The following is a 15,751-nucleotide window of genomic DNA, read 5'->3' on the forward strand; positions in this document are numbered from 1 at the left end:
TTAAAAATCTTTTGGTGGGAAATTGTTCTGAAGACAAAGGTCTTCATTACAAAGACAAAACAAAGCTGAAAAATCATTATGAATTCCAGTTTTTCTAAGCAATGACTAATGAAGGTTATATGGGTAGTCAACACAAGTTACTCTTTAATTGATGTTAGTTATTTTGAAGACATAGCAAAGTGAAATTTTATCCTTCACAAGGAAAGGGTAAAACACTTTAATTCTGCTTCTATATCTCATTCAAGACAGCCTATTAGAATGGAGTTGGGTGGGAATCAGAGTTATGATTGGGTATAGATTTTAACATAGATTACCTCTGTGAATGAACTGCACTTCACTCCAGGACAGTTACTCAGGTAAGACAAAGAACAGTTCTATAGTTAAATTATCAAATAAAAGGGGTCAGGGTAAAGTTTAAAAAGGAAATACTGTGGGATGTAGGCCTTAATGGATGTAAATAAAATTAACTGAGGTACTACTATAGACAACAGCTTATGTAGTAGATGGTTTTGTTTTTGCTCATTAAGATTAATGTGATTGATTATATTCCTTCAAGTATTTATTACAAGTTACAAAATTTGAAAACATCCAAGAATTGTTAACTCTGGTTGATTCAGGGCTAGATCAGCTGGCTGGAGAGGCAGAGAGGGGGAAATCTTTATAATATACTTTGGTATATTTTGAATTTCATATTATATGAATGAGTTCCTGTATTCAAAATAAATACAAAATTTAAAGTCCTTTGTATTATATATCACCAACACTTGTTTTTCCTTATTTTGGAGAGGGAGGCATATAACAATTTGCTTTACACTGATGTGCCAATTAAAAAAAATATTACACCTCCAACTACCTATGCCATGGTTTTTACCTACACTACCAAGCAAAGAAAGCAAGCAAGCAGACTGGGGGTAACACTGTGATGATTCCCTTGTTCCTCTTACAAGTATAGATAATGAAGGGAGAGGGGATAAAAAAGCAGTTTTCATTCATTGCTTTTGTGCTGATTAAGAACTTAGTGCCTTTTCTGGAAACAAATCATATTTAGAGGAAATAAGATTCCAAAACTGTATTACTTGGGACAACAGTGAGAAGACAACAGGTTACCATGTTGACATTGCACATTCTGCGTACATTTAAAATAAGAATTTTGATTCATGTTTATGGTACTTCCCACAGTCAAAAGTTTTGGTACGCTGCTGAAAAATACATAAGCAAAAAGTCTACAGCTATGGACACTCCACATTAAAACTAACCAAACATTCTTAAAATGAAAAGAAAAAAGTTTATTCAAATTCTTTATGCCAGACCTCTTAGACGTTTACGGTTTACATGGATGCATTTTATCTCTTTTCCCCCTTTATCAAGAAGCTTAGGTTAAAGGGGTACCTTCAGACTCTTAGGCTGTTGTCGAACCTCCATGACATGCTTTCGCCTTAGTTCTCGTTCTCTTCGCTTGTTATATTCCAGCTGGTTTGTGAGCTCAGTCTGATGCTGCAATCTGATCAACTCACAGCGCATCTTCTGAATTGTGTTGAGGTGACGGAACTCCAGTTCTTGCATGGATTCATGTTGTCGCAGTAGCATGGCATGCTCTAAGTCCTTTTGAGTCTGCCTTTTATTTAACTCCTAATCCACAACACAAAAAGCAAAAGTATAATTTACTGCTGTATGATGCCTGGAAAAAAAAAAATCCTAAGAAACAGAATAACCAAGAAATAGATGTAATCCTCTGATGTAATAATGGCTGCATCGTATTAGAGTTTTATAATATTTGCTGTAGTAAATAAACAATTAGCACATTTCCTTACACTGTTCATTTACTATTCATTAACACTACTTCATGCAGTGAGTTTAAAAGGTACCAAATCTATCTCAAGAGGTTTAATGTCCTCCCCTCTTTCCTTTCTTTATTGTTTTCTAGTTTTATATTTGAAGAGGGTTCACAAGTCATCCAGTGTATTTTTTCAGAGTATGCTATTCAAGTCTATTACATGCAGTATACCCAATGGAGTGTAGTGGTTAAAAACATGGACTGTAGAGCTAGGCTGCCTGTATTTTAAATCATAGCTCTGCTACTGATGAGCAGTAAGTCTTTGGGTTAGTTATTTAAACTCTTGGCTTCAGCTTCATCACTTCTCAAACGAAGATAATATAGCAATTTCGTAGATTTAATGCAAGGATGAAACAAGTTCATAAATGCGAAGTCCTCAGAATAATACCTAGCACATCATGCTCAATAAATTTTTTTCAGAATAAAAGGAACAAGTGTATCACATACAACAGACACACCCACACCCACACACACTGTAGAAGTGCAGAAGTGAAACTTGCCTCCTTTGCCCTTTCTCCAGAAGCCAACAGTTTGGTGCAAATGTTTCCGAAATATCCCCCCATGCTTATCATGACACATCTGTTATACAAAACCTACAGTTTTAAAACTGAATACCAATATACATTATAGGCCTGTAATGTGCTTTCTTCACCTAAAAATATAATGGACATACATCTTGACCAGATCAGTACATAAAGATCTTTTTTTTTTAAGTTTCAATGGTAAGGGGTACCTGGGTGGCTCAGTTGGTTAAGCATCCAACTTCGGCTCAGGTCATGATCTCACGGCTCATGAGTTAGAGCCCCGCCATCAGGCTCTGTGCTGACAGCTCGGAGCCTGGAGCCTGCTTCAGATTCTGTGTCTCCCTCTCTCTCTGCCCCTCCCCCACTCACGTTCTGTCTCTCTCTCTCAAAAATAAATAAACACTAAAAAAAATTTTTTTTAAGTTTCAAAAGTAAGCTACTGCTTTGCAATTCCTAATTTTTCCATTTTTCTGCTTTAAACAAATTTTCAATAAATATCCATGGCATGATAGATACATCATATAACCATGTTACTGTTTCTTTTAAAAAAAAATTTTTTTTAACGTTTATTTATTATTGACAGACAGAGAGAGAGGCAGAGCATGAGCAGTGGAGGAGCAGGGAGAGAGGAAGACACAGAATTTGAAGCAGGTTCCAGGCTCCAGCTGCCAGCACAGAGCCCGATGTGGGGCTCGAACTCGCAAACCATGAGATCATGACCTGAGCCGAAGTCAGACGCTTAACCGACTGAGCTACCCAGGCGCCCAATGTTATTATTTCTTTAGGATACAGTCCCAGAAGTAGATTTGGTAAAAATATAGATGCATATTAAATTTTAAAACCTATTGCTGAATTATACTCCAAAAGGGCAGTATCAGTTTATACTTTATACTTACCAATACTGTCCATTTCCCCATGTTACCAGTCTTTTTAATTGTTCTTATCTAATTGATGCAACTGTTTTAATTTCAATTTCTTTAATTATTACTGAATTTGAACAGTTATGCTATACTTGAAGCTTATTTTAAGCCATCTTGGAAATAAATTTATCTATGTTCACAGTTATCCCTGATAAGAAAAAAAATTGTTTTCATTTTGATAAGAGTTTCTACACTTGACCAGTTAATAAATGTATGATTATAACAATGTGCTAAGTGGTAACACACAATTCATGGCACTCATTTCAGATCAAAAGGCATAAATCATCCAATTTTCTCATATTTAAAAATTAATACTTCATTCATGGATCAATAATAAATATTATTTATTTAATAAATATTTATTGAATACCTACTATGGGCCAGACACTAGGGATACAAAGACCTGTACAAAACCTATGACTTCACATAATTTCCATTCTAGCTGGGAAGAGAGACTTCCCCCAAAAAGTGTATATGTAAGAGAAAAAAGTACAAAGAAGAATATTTAAAGAAGGGAGAGGAGAGAGAGCTAGCTATACAGATTGGGTATCTGGGGAAGAAGGATTTAGGCAGAGAGAATTAATGAGTGCAAAGGCCTTATAACTGAGATGTGATGGGACTTATTTCTGATTTCATATCATTCAAACATACCTCCCTGACAAGGTCCTGCTCCAAGTTATGGCGTCCAAGTAACATTCTTCGCTTGAAGCGACGGCACTCCAGCTCTAGGTATTGCCTCTGTCGTCGAAGAAGATTAGCCTCTTCCTCTGCTTGGAAATGTTGTATATTCTCCTTCTGCTTTGAAAGCCATTCTTGTTTTTCCTTTTTTGGGGTGCTCTGGTTTTCATTCAGTTCCTGGCAACAAAAAAACAACTCAGTTCAAAATACATAAAAATTGGGGTAGCTGGGTGGCTCAGTCAGTTGAGCATCTGACTTCGGCTCAGGTCATGATCTAGTGGTTTGTGAGTTTGGGGCCCCACATTGGGCTTGCTGCTGTCAGCCTGTGAGCAGAACCCATTTTGGATCCTGTCCTCCTCTCTCTCTGCCCCTCCCTCACATGCACTCTCTCAAAAATAAACAAATATTAAAAAGAAAGAAAGAAAGAAATAAAGAAAGAAAGAAAGAAAGAAAGAAAGAAAGAAAAAGAAAGAAAGAAAGAAAAAGAAAAAAACATAAAAATTAACTACATGAAAGTAGTTAATGTAATATTTGGTAGCTGGTAAATTTAAATAAAAGTACTGAATTTGTGTTCTCTCTAATGCTCAAACAGGGCAATGACCTTAAGGAGTTAGGTAAATAGTTGCCTTTTTCTTGAGTTACCGGTGAATTAGGACAGGAAAAGAGAAAAATACACTAGAAAACATGCATACCTTTTGGTTTTGCATAACTACAAGTATGATGACTCAAAAGTACATAATAATTGGTAAATGAAGTAAAACATATCTTTCTTTAAATCCATCCCAAGAATAGACAGAAGGTGGTGCTTTCAGGGGAAAATCAAATGTAAATTAAAGTTAGGGCTACAATACAGTTATGTCTCAGTTGGTTTTTGACATTCTAAGTATCAAGCTTTTGGCAAGATTACGGATGTACTCAATATAAAAGACTTGGAAATTAAATGGAAAATCAACAAAACCAGGGGAGAACAGAGACATTCTTTATGAGTGGTATTTAATATTTGGCATTATAGGGGCGCCTGGGTGGCGCAGTCGGTTAAGCGTCCGACTTCAGCCAGGTCACGATCTCGCGGTCCGTGAGTTTGAGCCCCACGTCGGGCTCTGGGCTGATGGCTCAGAGCCTGGAGCCTGTTTCCGATTCTGTGTCTCCCTCTCTCTCTGCCCCTCCCCCGTTCATGCTCTGTCTCTCTCTGTCCCAAAAATAAATAAACGTTGAAAAAAAAATTTTAATATTTGGCATTATAATACCACTAAACAAATAAAAACCAAGGCTTTTCTACAGCACTGTATTTATTTTTAAAATTTATTTATTTTTGAGAGACAGAAAGAACACACTTGTGCACGTGAGGGAGTGGGGCAGAGAGAAAGAGGGAAAGAAAGGGAGAATCCCAGGCCAGCTCCGCACTGTCAGTACAGAGCCTGATGCAGGGCTTGAACTCATGAACAGTGAGATCATGACCTGAGCTGAAATCAAGAGTCAGAACACTTAACCGACTGAGCCACCCAAGTGTCCCTCTATGGCATTTTAAATATCATCTTAGAAACTATCTAAATGAAATTGCATTTATATTGGGCAAGATGAGAACATTCATGATACACTCAATGAGACAAACCCTAGGATGTTAATACTAGCATATTTTCAACCTAAAAAAACATCAATATTGCAGAGAATACAAATCAGCCATCATTCCTAAGTGTAAGTTGATTTTTCAGAGACTACTAACCTTATGGTCCTTCCCCTGTTATTCAAGAAAGAGACCAATTCTTTCTAACTTTAGTTCACAAGATATTCAAACACATAAAAACAAACACATAAATTAGTAGTTCTCCAAAGAGGACATATATACACACACAGTATAGAAAGAGACAAGGAGAACACGGGCCACATTATACCCAAGGGTGTCTTTCTCAAAATCTTCTGCCAGGAAACTTCCCCACCAAAACTCTAGTATGTCCCTTCCTCTACACTGAGAATCACTATTCCAAATGAACACACACACACACACACACACACACACACACACACAGGCATACATACACAAGTTATACACCTAAAAGATTATTTAAACTAATACATCCATTAACATTCAACTCTTACTGCACTGGGAAACTGCATGCTGTTGGATATTTATTTACAATTGGGAATCCTATTTATAATCTTTTCAAACCCAATGTTCTAGTATAGAGTTTGACTCCTGTTATACAGAAAGAAATGTGCGGCTTTTTGTTTCACAGCTCACATATTTTTATTTCTAATCATTCAGTTACTTAATAAGTGCTTACAAAAGCTATTATAAATAAAATAACTCCTGTTGGCAGGAGACGATTCTTTTTAGACCCTACTCAACTGAGAATCTCAATCCACTAAAGAGTAATTGATTATAATCAATGTCTTCAAACTGATATACATTTTATGGTGACAAAAAACAAACAAAAATTTTATCTTAGTGGCTCTATGAGTTGATCAACATCACATACAATCAGTAAGCAGACAACTAGCTTGAAAAAGTTTATAAAATAAGTACCTCCTTAAGCTGTTCCTTTCGAAGTTTATATTCTCTTTTCTGGGACTCCAAAAAACTATTTAGTTCTTTCTTCTGTTGAGCCTGAATATGTTGCTGAAATTTTTTCTCCTCATTGGCCATCACTTTAGCCTATAGAAATTTAGAAAATGGATCGAATTAGTTAAGTTGATACATTCAAAGCAACAGTTTAATAAGACATTACCAAGGAGGTAATTTTCAACCAAAAATAGAAAATCAACATTGCTTCTCGGCCTTTTGGCTAAGATCAAGTGTAGAAAATCAGCATTAAGTATTACCAAAATGAGAATATCCAACAAATTAATTTTTTAAAGTTTATTTATTTGAGAGAGAGAGAGAGAGAGAGAGAGAGAGAGAGAGATTGAGAGAGAAAGAGAGAGAGAAAATGCACACAAACGAAGAAGGGGCAAGAGAAAGAGGAGAAATCCCAAGCTGACTCTATGCTCAGCACAGAGCCCCAAATGGGGTTTAATTTCACTAACCATGAGATCATGACCTGAGCCGAAATTAAGAGTCAGACACTTAACTGAGTGAGCCACCCAGGCATCCTCCCCACCAAATTATTCATAATTGTTACTCAGCATCCATATTTGAATTTCAGAGAACCAATAAAATGGAACCTGTCTTTAAGATGATCTTTGGGGTGCCTGGATGGCTCAGTTGGTTGAGCATCCAACTTTTTGATTTTGGATCAGGTCATGATCCCAGGGTCATGGGATGGAGCCCCATGGCAGGCTCTGTGCTGAGCATGGAGCCTACTTAAGATTCTCCCTCTCTCTCTCTCTGTCTCTCCCCCCCACCTCCCCTCTCCACTGCTCACATGCTTTCTCTAAAATAAAAATAAAATAAAAAATAAATAAAATGTTGATTAATGTTTATACCTTTTCCCCCCATTTAACAGGAGTGTGTTCTCCCCCCAGTAAAACAAACCACACATTTATATATCACTTATCTACAAATGTGTGACTTTGTGTGACCAAAAATCATGACTTCTTATGTTGGTTGACTTCTTCAAGTTAAACCCTGACCTTTTATTTATATATTAAATAATATGAAAATATTAAATATCAGATATATGCATCATATTGTTATCTTTCTTTTTTTAAAGATTTTATTTGTAAGTGATCTCTACACCCAACATGGGGTTCAAACTTACAACTTATAACAAGAGTTGCACGCTCTAATGACTGATATGCACACCTTATTTCTGATTATATATGCAATGCATAAACATTGTAGAACATTTATGAAGTACAGAAAAACACAAAGAAGGAAAATCTTCCATGATTTTAGCACCCAGAGATAACCAATATAAACATTTTGGTACATATTCCTAACTTTTTCTAAGCATATATATATATTTTTGTGTTTTTTTTTTTTTTAATTTTTTTTTTCCCAACGTTTTTATTTATTTCTGGGACAGAGAGAGACAGAGCATGAACGGGGGAGGGGCAGAGAGAGAGGGAGACACAGAATCGGAAACAGGCTCCAGGCTCTGAGCCATCAGCCCAGAGCCTGACGCGGGGCTCAAACTCACGGACCGCGAGATTGTGACCTGGCTGAAGTCGGACGCTTAACCGACTGCGCCACCCAGGCGCCCCTAAGCATATATATTTTTAAAACAAATTTGTAATCATATTCTACATCCTGTTTCATAAATTGCTTTCCTAAGTATGTTAGAATCTACCTCTTCCTAAGTTATTGAAAATACTACCTAACGCCCAATAGGATAGTTTTCTTTCACCAAATTATTTCAAAATCAAATATTTACTTTGATAAATATTTATTAATATGTAAATTAATAAATTTATATTATAAGCCACTATGATAAAGAGATAGTGGTTCTTTCTGGGGGAGAAGAAGGGTGAATAGGGTAGCTATGATAAATAATGCCTCAATGTGGACTAGTCAGACATATCTGAAGGTATTCTGTGAATTTACTGAGAAGCTTACATTGTACTTGACCAATTTGACTATCAAAATAAAATGAAACTGATGGGACAACAAAAACCTTTAGAAGAAAAGGTTTCACAAAACATTAATACTAAAAAATGTACTTTTATCATATAGTAGAATGACATTTATTTATAAATAAACAAATGGGCTAAACCTTAATCTGAATCTCTTAATCTTTAATTATTGTCTGATATAAAAATGCTGGTCTAAATTTAAGGAAGATTTCCAAAAAATACACAAGGAAGAGAATCATGAATGATTTTTTTTGAGACCTGAGCCACCTTATTGATAGGTGATTTATCAAACTCTTCAGATAACCAAAGTACCTGAGGGCCAGAAAGGTTGAATGATTTACCCACCGTGACACTATAAACCTATCAAGTATCAGGAAACAATCCCATGTCTACTGGTTCCCAGACACAGTACTTCATACTATACATGTTATATAAATGTCCCTCCCTTTCTCCAATCGATTTTGTTTGGTTCTGAGGAAAAGATACTCTAATATCAAAATGTTATCTTGGTTAATTCTGGGATGGTCACAAATTAATAATACTGAATCAGTCACCTCTTTTTCCATAGCAGCCTGATGTTTTTTGATAAGTTTCTCCATCTCTGCAGCAAAATTGTTACGCTGAGTTTCAAGATCTTTGTCTAATCTGAGGCGATGTTCATCCATCTCAGCCTTTAGCTTATTTTCCAGAGTCATCAGTTGCTTTTGATGTTGCCGCCTCATTCTCTTATAGCCAGACATCTGTTCTCTAAGCTCAGAGTCCTGCTCATGTTCTTGCATTTGCCTTGTAACCTAGACATACAAACAATAGAGAAAAAAGAATAAAATAAAGCAACACATTTCTTTCAAAAGCATTTTAAGACCACTCTGCTGTTAACTAAGCAGGCAATTAATGTAAAAGATCCCATTTAGCCAAAACAATCTTGAGGAACATACGAAAATTGGAAGACATACACTTCAGCAACCAAAACAGTGTGGTACTGGTATAAGGACAGGCTGAATAGACCAAAGGAACAGAATAAAATCCAGAAACAGAGCCACACATAGTTAATTGGATTTTCTACCAAGGAGTCAAGTTAATTAAAAAAGGAAAGTGTTTTTTAACAAATCCTACTGAGGGATACCTGGAAGGCTCAGTCAGTTAAGCTTCAGACTCTTGATTTCGGCTTAAGTCATGATTGCACGGTTCAGTTTGGGAGATCGATCCCCGAGTTAGACTCCGTGCTGGGCACAGAGCCGGCTTAGGATTCTCACTCTCTCTGCCCCTCCCTAGCTCACACTCTCTAAAAAAAAAAATCCTGCTGAAACAACTGGTTATTTGTATAAAAAATAAAGAAATAAACCTTGGCTCATATATCATTCCATATACAAAAATTACTTTGAAAAGAATCATGTGACCTAAACATAAAACTCAGAATCATAAGCAAAAGAAAACATGGGACTACCATCATTACTTGGGTAAACAAATATTTCCTGGACAGGATACAAAAGGTACTGATTATAAAGAAAAAAATGTATAAATTGGATTTTTAAATTGAGCTAAAAATTCACATAGTATAAAATTAATCATTTTTAAAAATTTTCTTTATTTGTAAGTAATCTCTACACCCAGTGTGGGTGATGGCATTCTTGACCCCACATGTCATACAGATTCATGGGCCACTGCATGGGATTTATAAAGTCTGCTTATGTAGCTGATAACTCAGATAACTTTTTTCCTCAGATACATCTTTTTTTACTTCCTGTCATATTTTCTAACAGCCTACTTTTCATATGATATCTTAATGTAATTTCTTTTTATCCAGTGTATCCTTTATCATGTTTTGGTCCTACTTAATCTGACTGATAAGGGTAATAAGCACCCCACTACAACAACATCCTTGTTGATATATGATCCTTTTTTTAAGTTTTTTTAAGTTCATTTATTTATTTTGAGAGAGAGAAAGACAAGGCAGAGGAGGGAGAGAATCCCAAGCAGTCTCCACACTGTCAGTGCAGAGCCCAATGAAGAGGTCAAGCTCACGGACCTTGTGATCATGACCTGAGCCAAAATCAAGAGTTGGGACACTTAACCAACTGAACCAGTCAGGCACCCCCATAATCCACTTTTTATTGTTATTTGGGAAATCAGAACTATATTTTGAATACATCAAACTGAATTACTTGCCATTTCGCAAACATTCCCCCATTTTGGTTAGCCTTGGTTATTTCCTTACTGTTAATTCTTATATTGCAGAAATAACTTTTTCTTCCTCTCTGTGCCTAAAACCAACTAATTATTAAAATCTCAAACAATTTCTTTTATAAATACTTCCTTTATGCCACAAACCAAAAATAATCTGAATTCCTATTTAGTACCTTCTAGCCCTCTTAAGCATTTGATATATTCTAATATATTAGTTATTTCTGTACACCGTGAAGACATTACTAGTTTAATGTCTCTCAGAGTATTCTATATAGTATCTTATAAAAGGCACTTAAATGTTGAATGGGTATTTTATAAAATAATCCTCAGATACAAAAAAATAAGACATAGTCATAACCTGAGTATAGGTGCCACAATCCAAAATGAAAAATGTATTTCTTCTTAAAAAATATTTATTTATTTTGAGAGAGAGCAAGCATGCAAGCATGAACAGGGGAGGGGCATAGAGAGAGAGGATGAGAGAGAATCCCTAGCAGGCTTCTTGCTGTCAGTGCAGAGCCCAACATGGAGCTTGATCTCATGAACCGTGAGATCAAGACCTGAGCCAAAACCAAGAGTTGGATGCTTAACCTACTGAGCCACCCAGGCGTCCCTGAGAAATGTATTTCTAATTCAAGGGAAGAACATACCAGTGATGCTGTCCTTATAGTAGCAAAGTGTTCCCGATTACGATAGTGTGATTTATGACGAGACACTTGAGGTGGAGATTGTGGATCTGATGCTCTTGTTCTAGGATCTCCCTCTTCTCTGTAATTTTCTTCCTCCTAAGCAAAGAAGAAGACAATACTATTTGAGGTGAACAAATACAGTTCACTTGAACCTTCAAGAAAATTTAGAGACCACGTGATCAATTTATCTTAAAGAAATAATTTTAAAAAGTAAAAACAAAAATTGAGAATGCTGACATTTTATTTTCAATATAATTAGAATCAGGAAACATTATTCCCTAAGTGTATGAAACAGCACACAGATTTAGGATAAGGAAATATATGAGGTTAGATTTATATCCTAATTATTGTATATAAAATGGAAGAGGTTTAATAATTTTAAACAGCAGTCAAAAATTACTCTAAGGCTCTTGGGTTTTGAAAACAATAATATATCTTTTTTTTTTTTGAAAACAATAATATATCTTAAAAATACTTTTATAATACTTCTGCCTTCTGTCCAAAGTAAGTAATCAAAAAGTAACTGTAAATATTTGAAGAAATCATGTCTTTCCTTATATATAGCTTAGTTCATTAACTGAAGAGGAAGTAAATTAAGTAGCAACCAACTAATTGTGGGAATAATCTTATTTTACTGCTGATTCTACTGCCTAAGGATGCAAAAATTAAACATGAGTTTGTCCTGAATAATACCACCACTCAACTAAATCATTCCTAAGCACTATTTGTGTGAGTGTAGTAAAATATATATAAAATTTGCCATTTTAACCATGTTTAGATGTACAATTCAGTGGCAATAATTATATTCTCAATGTTATACAACTACCACCATTTCCAAAACTTTTCCATCACCCCAAATGGAAATTGTATCTATTAACAAAAACTCTCCATTTTATCCTCCACTCAAGTCCCTGGTAACCACTAATCTACTTTGTGTCTCTACGAATTTGCTTATTCTAGATATTTTATGTAAGTGGAATTATGCAATATTTCCTTTTGCATCTGGCTTAATACCCCTTAGTGTTAACATTTCAAGGTTTACTTGCATTGTAGCATATATCAGAATTTCATTCTTCTTTACAGCCGAATAATATTCCATTGTATGTATATACCATGGTTTATTTATGTATTCATCTGTTGATGAATACTTGAGTTACTTCTGCCTTTTAGTTCTTGTGCCTAATAAGCTTCTAGGTAATACTATAAGCTGTGAAGTTAAAAAGGAAGTATTCCTATTAGTTACTAAAAACAAGTTACCTGACTTTCAAATGTTTTCAAAAGTATGAAGAATAATGTAGCAAAAATCATATTTCCTTTTTTTCTAAATATAATTTATTGTCAAGTTAGTTAACATACAGTATATACAATGTGCTCTTGGTTTCAGGAGTAGGTTCCCATGATTCATCGCTTACATACAACACCCAGTGCTCATCTCAACAAATGCCCTTCTCAATGCCCATCACCCATTCCCCCCGCCCTGCCCCCTCCTTCAAGCCTTAGTTTGTTCTCTGTATTTAAGTCTCTTATGGTTTGCCTTCCTCTCTGTATGAAACTATTGTTTTCTCCTTCCCTTCCCCCATGGTCTTCTGCTAAGTTTCTCAAATCCCACATAGGAGTGAAAACATGGTATCTGTCTTTCTCTGACTGACTTATTTCACTTAGCATAATACCCTCCAGTTCCATCCACATTGCTGCAAATGGCAACATTGCCAAGTAGTATTTCTCACTGCCAAGTAGTATTCCATTGTATATATGAACCACATCTTTATTTTAAAGATGTAAACATTACAGACAATGCAAGTCACTTTTGATCATTACCCACTGCAATCCTTTTTCCTACTCCCCAAAGACAACCATTATCATGACTTTCAAGTGTATACTTACTATTTGTAAATATTTTAAATACTTTATTTTTCATGAAACTAACTTCAAATTATATATTACTTAGTGTTTCTATATATGTCTTTCTTCTAAGATTTTTAAAATATTCTTTTTGTATTCTCAAAACAATAGGTTCCCAAATGCAGGTATTATACTGGGAATTAACAAGCCTAATGTCACTTTAAAATAAGTTACTGAAAAATGTTCCAAAGTTCTGAAACATCGAAGACAAGCTCCTTATTAAACTAATCAGATAAAGAAAATTATTTACCAAAGCTGAAATTTTTTTTCACTGAAACCCAAATACTCACAGGTTTTAAATGGATGACAGAACTATTAGACATCACTGTGTGGTCTCCCTCCATCATGTCTAGCTCACTCTTGTCATCTGAGGCATCTGGAAGACTGTTAACACTACTACTTTGGCTACTGGCACTGATGGACATACTGGGAATAGACTGATTACTTCCAACACTATTCACTGTTCCTGTCCGGCCAACACCATGATCTTGTTCCTAAGGGAAAAAAGCATTAGGTTCAAGTATCTTTATCTCTTTTGAATTGCTACTTATAATCACTTATCACAGTGCTTGGCACACAATCTTTAAGAAAGAAAGTTAGAGGTCTATTGTGAGAAATTCCCTGTATTTGCCAAGACCAGGAAGGAAGTTTAGCAGCTGAAAAACAAACAAAATAAAAATGACCAACACCTAAATAACAAAAAGCCCAACATGTCAAAAATTCAGTTAATCATTTATGGGTTATTTCCACAGTGTAGCATTTTCTCTAATTTGTCACTTTTGAAATCTATTTCTACCACACATCTCATGGGGTATAGAGAAAATTTTGCTCATTTCTCAATAACTCCCATACTTAAAATACGCACCAATCATTTTTAATTTTATAAATAACCCCTTTTAGTTATTTTTAAGGAAGCCTTTTAAGTATATTTTCCTTCCTCAGAATATATTATCTAGCCTATCCTTCTTTCATCAATTTAGTATTAATTCCCATCTATTTTTTGTAAATTAAAAATTATGTATTACCTATACATTTAATCACATTCGTAAGAATGTTTTATGAAGTAACCAGGCAAGCCATGCTATCTGGGCACCAAAATTCTGTAAGATACGCAAAATTTAACACAGACATATGATTATATATATATATATATACATATATACATATGTATATATATATTTATATATACATATGTATATATGTGTATATATATATATATATCCCCAGCCTAAAAGAGATGCTGTTATAGATTTAACTACATTAGAATTTTATTAATTTTACAACTTTACTCAAATATTTCAGATATCTAAAAAAGCTCAAAATAATCTTCTAGTGATCACTGTATGAACTAAAAAACAAAATGAACAACACCAAAACTGTAAGTTAAGAAAGTCTTGTATTTTCTAGTTCATTAATTATGTAGCACTATTAAAAAAGAAAAAGTAAAGTAAGTAACTATTGCTCCTGGTTTCAGAATGCAAACTGATCTCTCTGAAAAGTAGTAAAAAAGAATCAACAAATTCTGACAGGAACAAAGAAAAATGAAAATATTTAGAGTAAAAAAAGATAGCTCCACAAATATGTAGATTTCCTTGTGAGGAAGTTCTATAACATTTCTATTGCAAATTTATATTTCCATACCCTACAAAAGGCAACATGGAAAGAACTTGGCCTTGAGAGTGAGAGATACGTGAATTTGAACCCATATGAACCTATGAGAAATTAACCACTGAGCTTTGCTTTACTCATCTGTAAAACTGGTACTTTAGAACTGTGCAGATGGAATGAAATTATATAGAACTTCTGATTCAAGTATCCCTGGTGACAGAGCACAATGCTTTGTAATTGTAACAACTTCTGAACGAGTACTGTCAATTTCTAAAGTCTATAATTTCAAATACTTTCAAAAGCATGTCCCATGGAATCAGGTAATAAGGCAAAACAGGGTTCAGTAGCCAAAAAATTTGATGGAGTCTAGATTAAAGTTGAATAAGTTTCTTTAATAAAAGACTTTGCAGAGCTTTATCAGGTCATTGTGTACTACGAAGGGGTTAGGTTTAAAGAATGCAAAACCTTTTTTCCCTCCTGGGATCTTACAGGACCAATATTAAGAAAACACAATCTGGGAACCACTAATATAAAAATTCATGGCAAGACTAGGTGCATAAGGAAAGAAGCCAATAAAGAGGGCTCAATATTTGAGTCATTTCTAAGTTATTACCTCTTCTTCTTCCTGTGCTTCTACTGCTGGTCCGTTATGTGCCTCCTGGAAAAGGAGTTTCTTCATCTTTCGATACTGCAGATTGTCCAGCTCTCTTACTGCATCCTTTGTCCTTTGAATGAGATCTATTAACACTGTTTCAGGGCGCTCCCGAAGAACAAACATGTGCTGGATAAAAGCAGAAGGTGAAAGTCAGGATGAAATTTATATATATTATTTTTAATGCGTACAAATGTACCCCTTTCTCAAACAGTAGTTACTATCGTAATTAATCATAATGCATATAA

General features: G+C 35.0%; 1 protein-coding gene and 1 pseudogene across 4 annotated transcripts in view; one reads left to right on the forward strand and one right to left on the reverse strand.

The window, feature by feature from the left end:
- The window catches only part of TAOK1 (TAO kinase 1), a 145,135-nt gene that overhangs the window by 22,706 nt on the left and 106,678 nt on the right, over positions 1-15,751 (reverse strand). For all 4 annotated transcript variants that reach the window (XR_006298009.1, XM_043585574.1, XM_043585575.1 and 1 more), the window contains 7 exons: positions 15,465-15,632; positions 13,534-13,737; positions 11,303-11,437; positions 9,023-9,259; positions 6,481-6,609; positions 3,930-4,133; positions 1,390-1,629 (listed from right to left, as the gene is read on the reverse strand). Coding sequence is in view for 3 of the 4 variants with exons in the window: in XM_043585574.1 (XP_043441509.1) it covers positions 1,390-1,629; positions 3,930-4,133; positions 6,481-6,609; positions 9,023-9,259; positions 11,303-11,437; positions 13,534-13,737; positions 15,465-15,632 (1,317 nt within the window). In the remaining variant the exon portion in view is untranslated. The remainder of the gene's footprint in view (positions 1-1,389; positions 1,630-3,929; positions 4,134-6,480; positions 6,610-9,022; positions 9,260-11,302; positions 11,438-13,533; positions 13,738-15,464; positions 15,633-15,751) is intronic.
- On the forward strand, positions 6,720-6,822 carry LOC122486279 (annotated as a pseudogene).

The sequence above is a fragment of the Prionailurus bengalensis genome, chromosome E1 (genome assembly GCF_016509475.1).
Source record: "Prionailurus bengalensis isolate Pbe53 chromosome E1, Fcat_Pben_1.1_paternal_pri, whole genome shotgun sequence".
Classification (NCBI taxonomy): domain Eukaryota; kingdom Metazoa; phylum Chordata; class Mammalia; order Carnivora; family Felidae; genus Prionailurus; species Prionailurus bengalensis.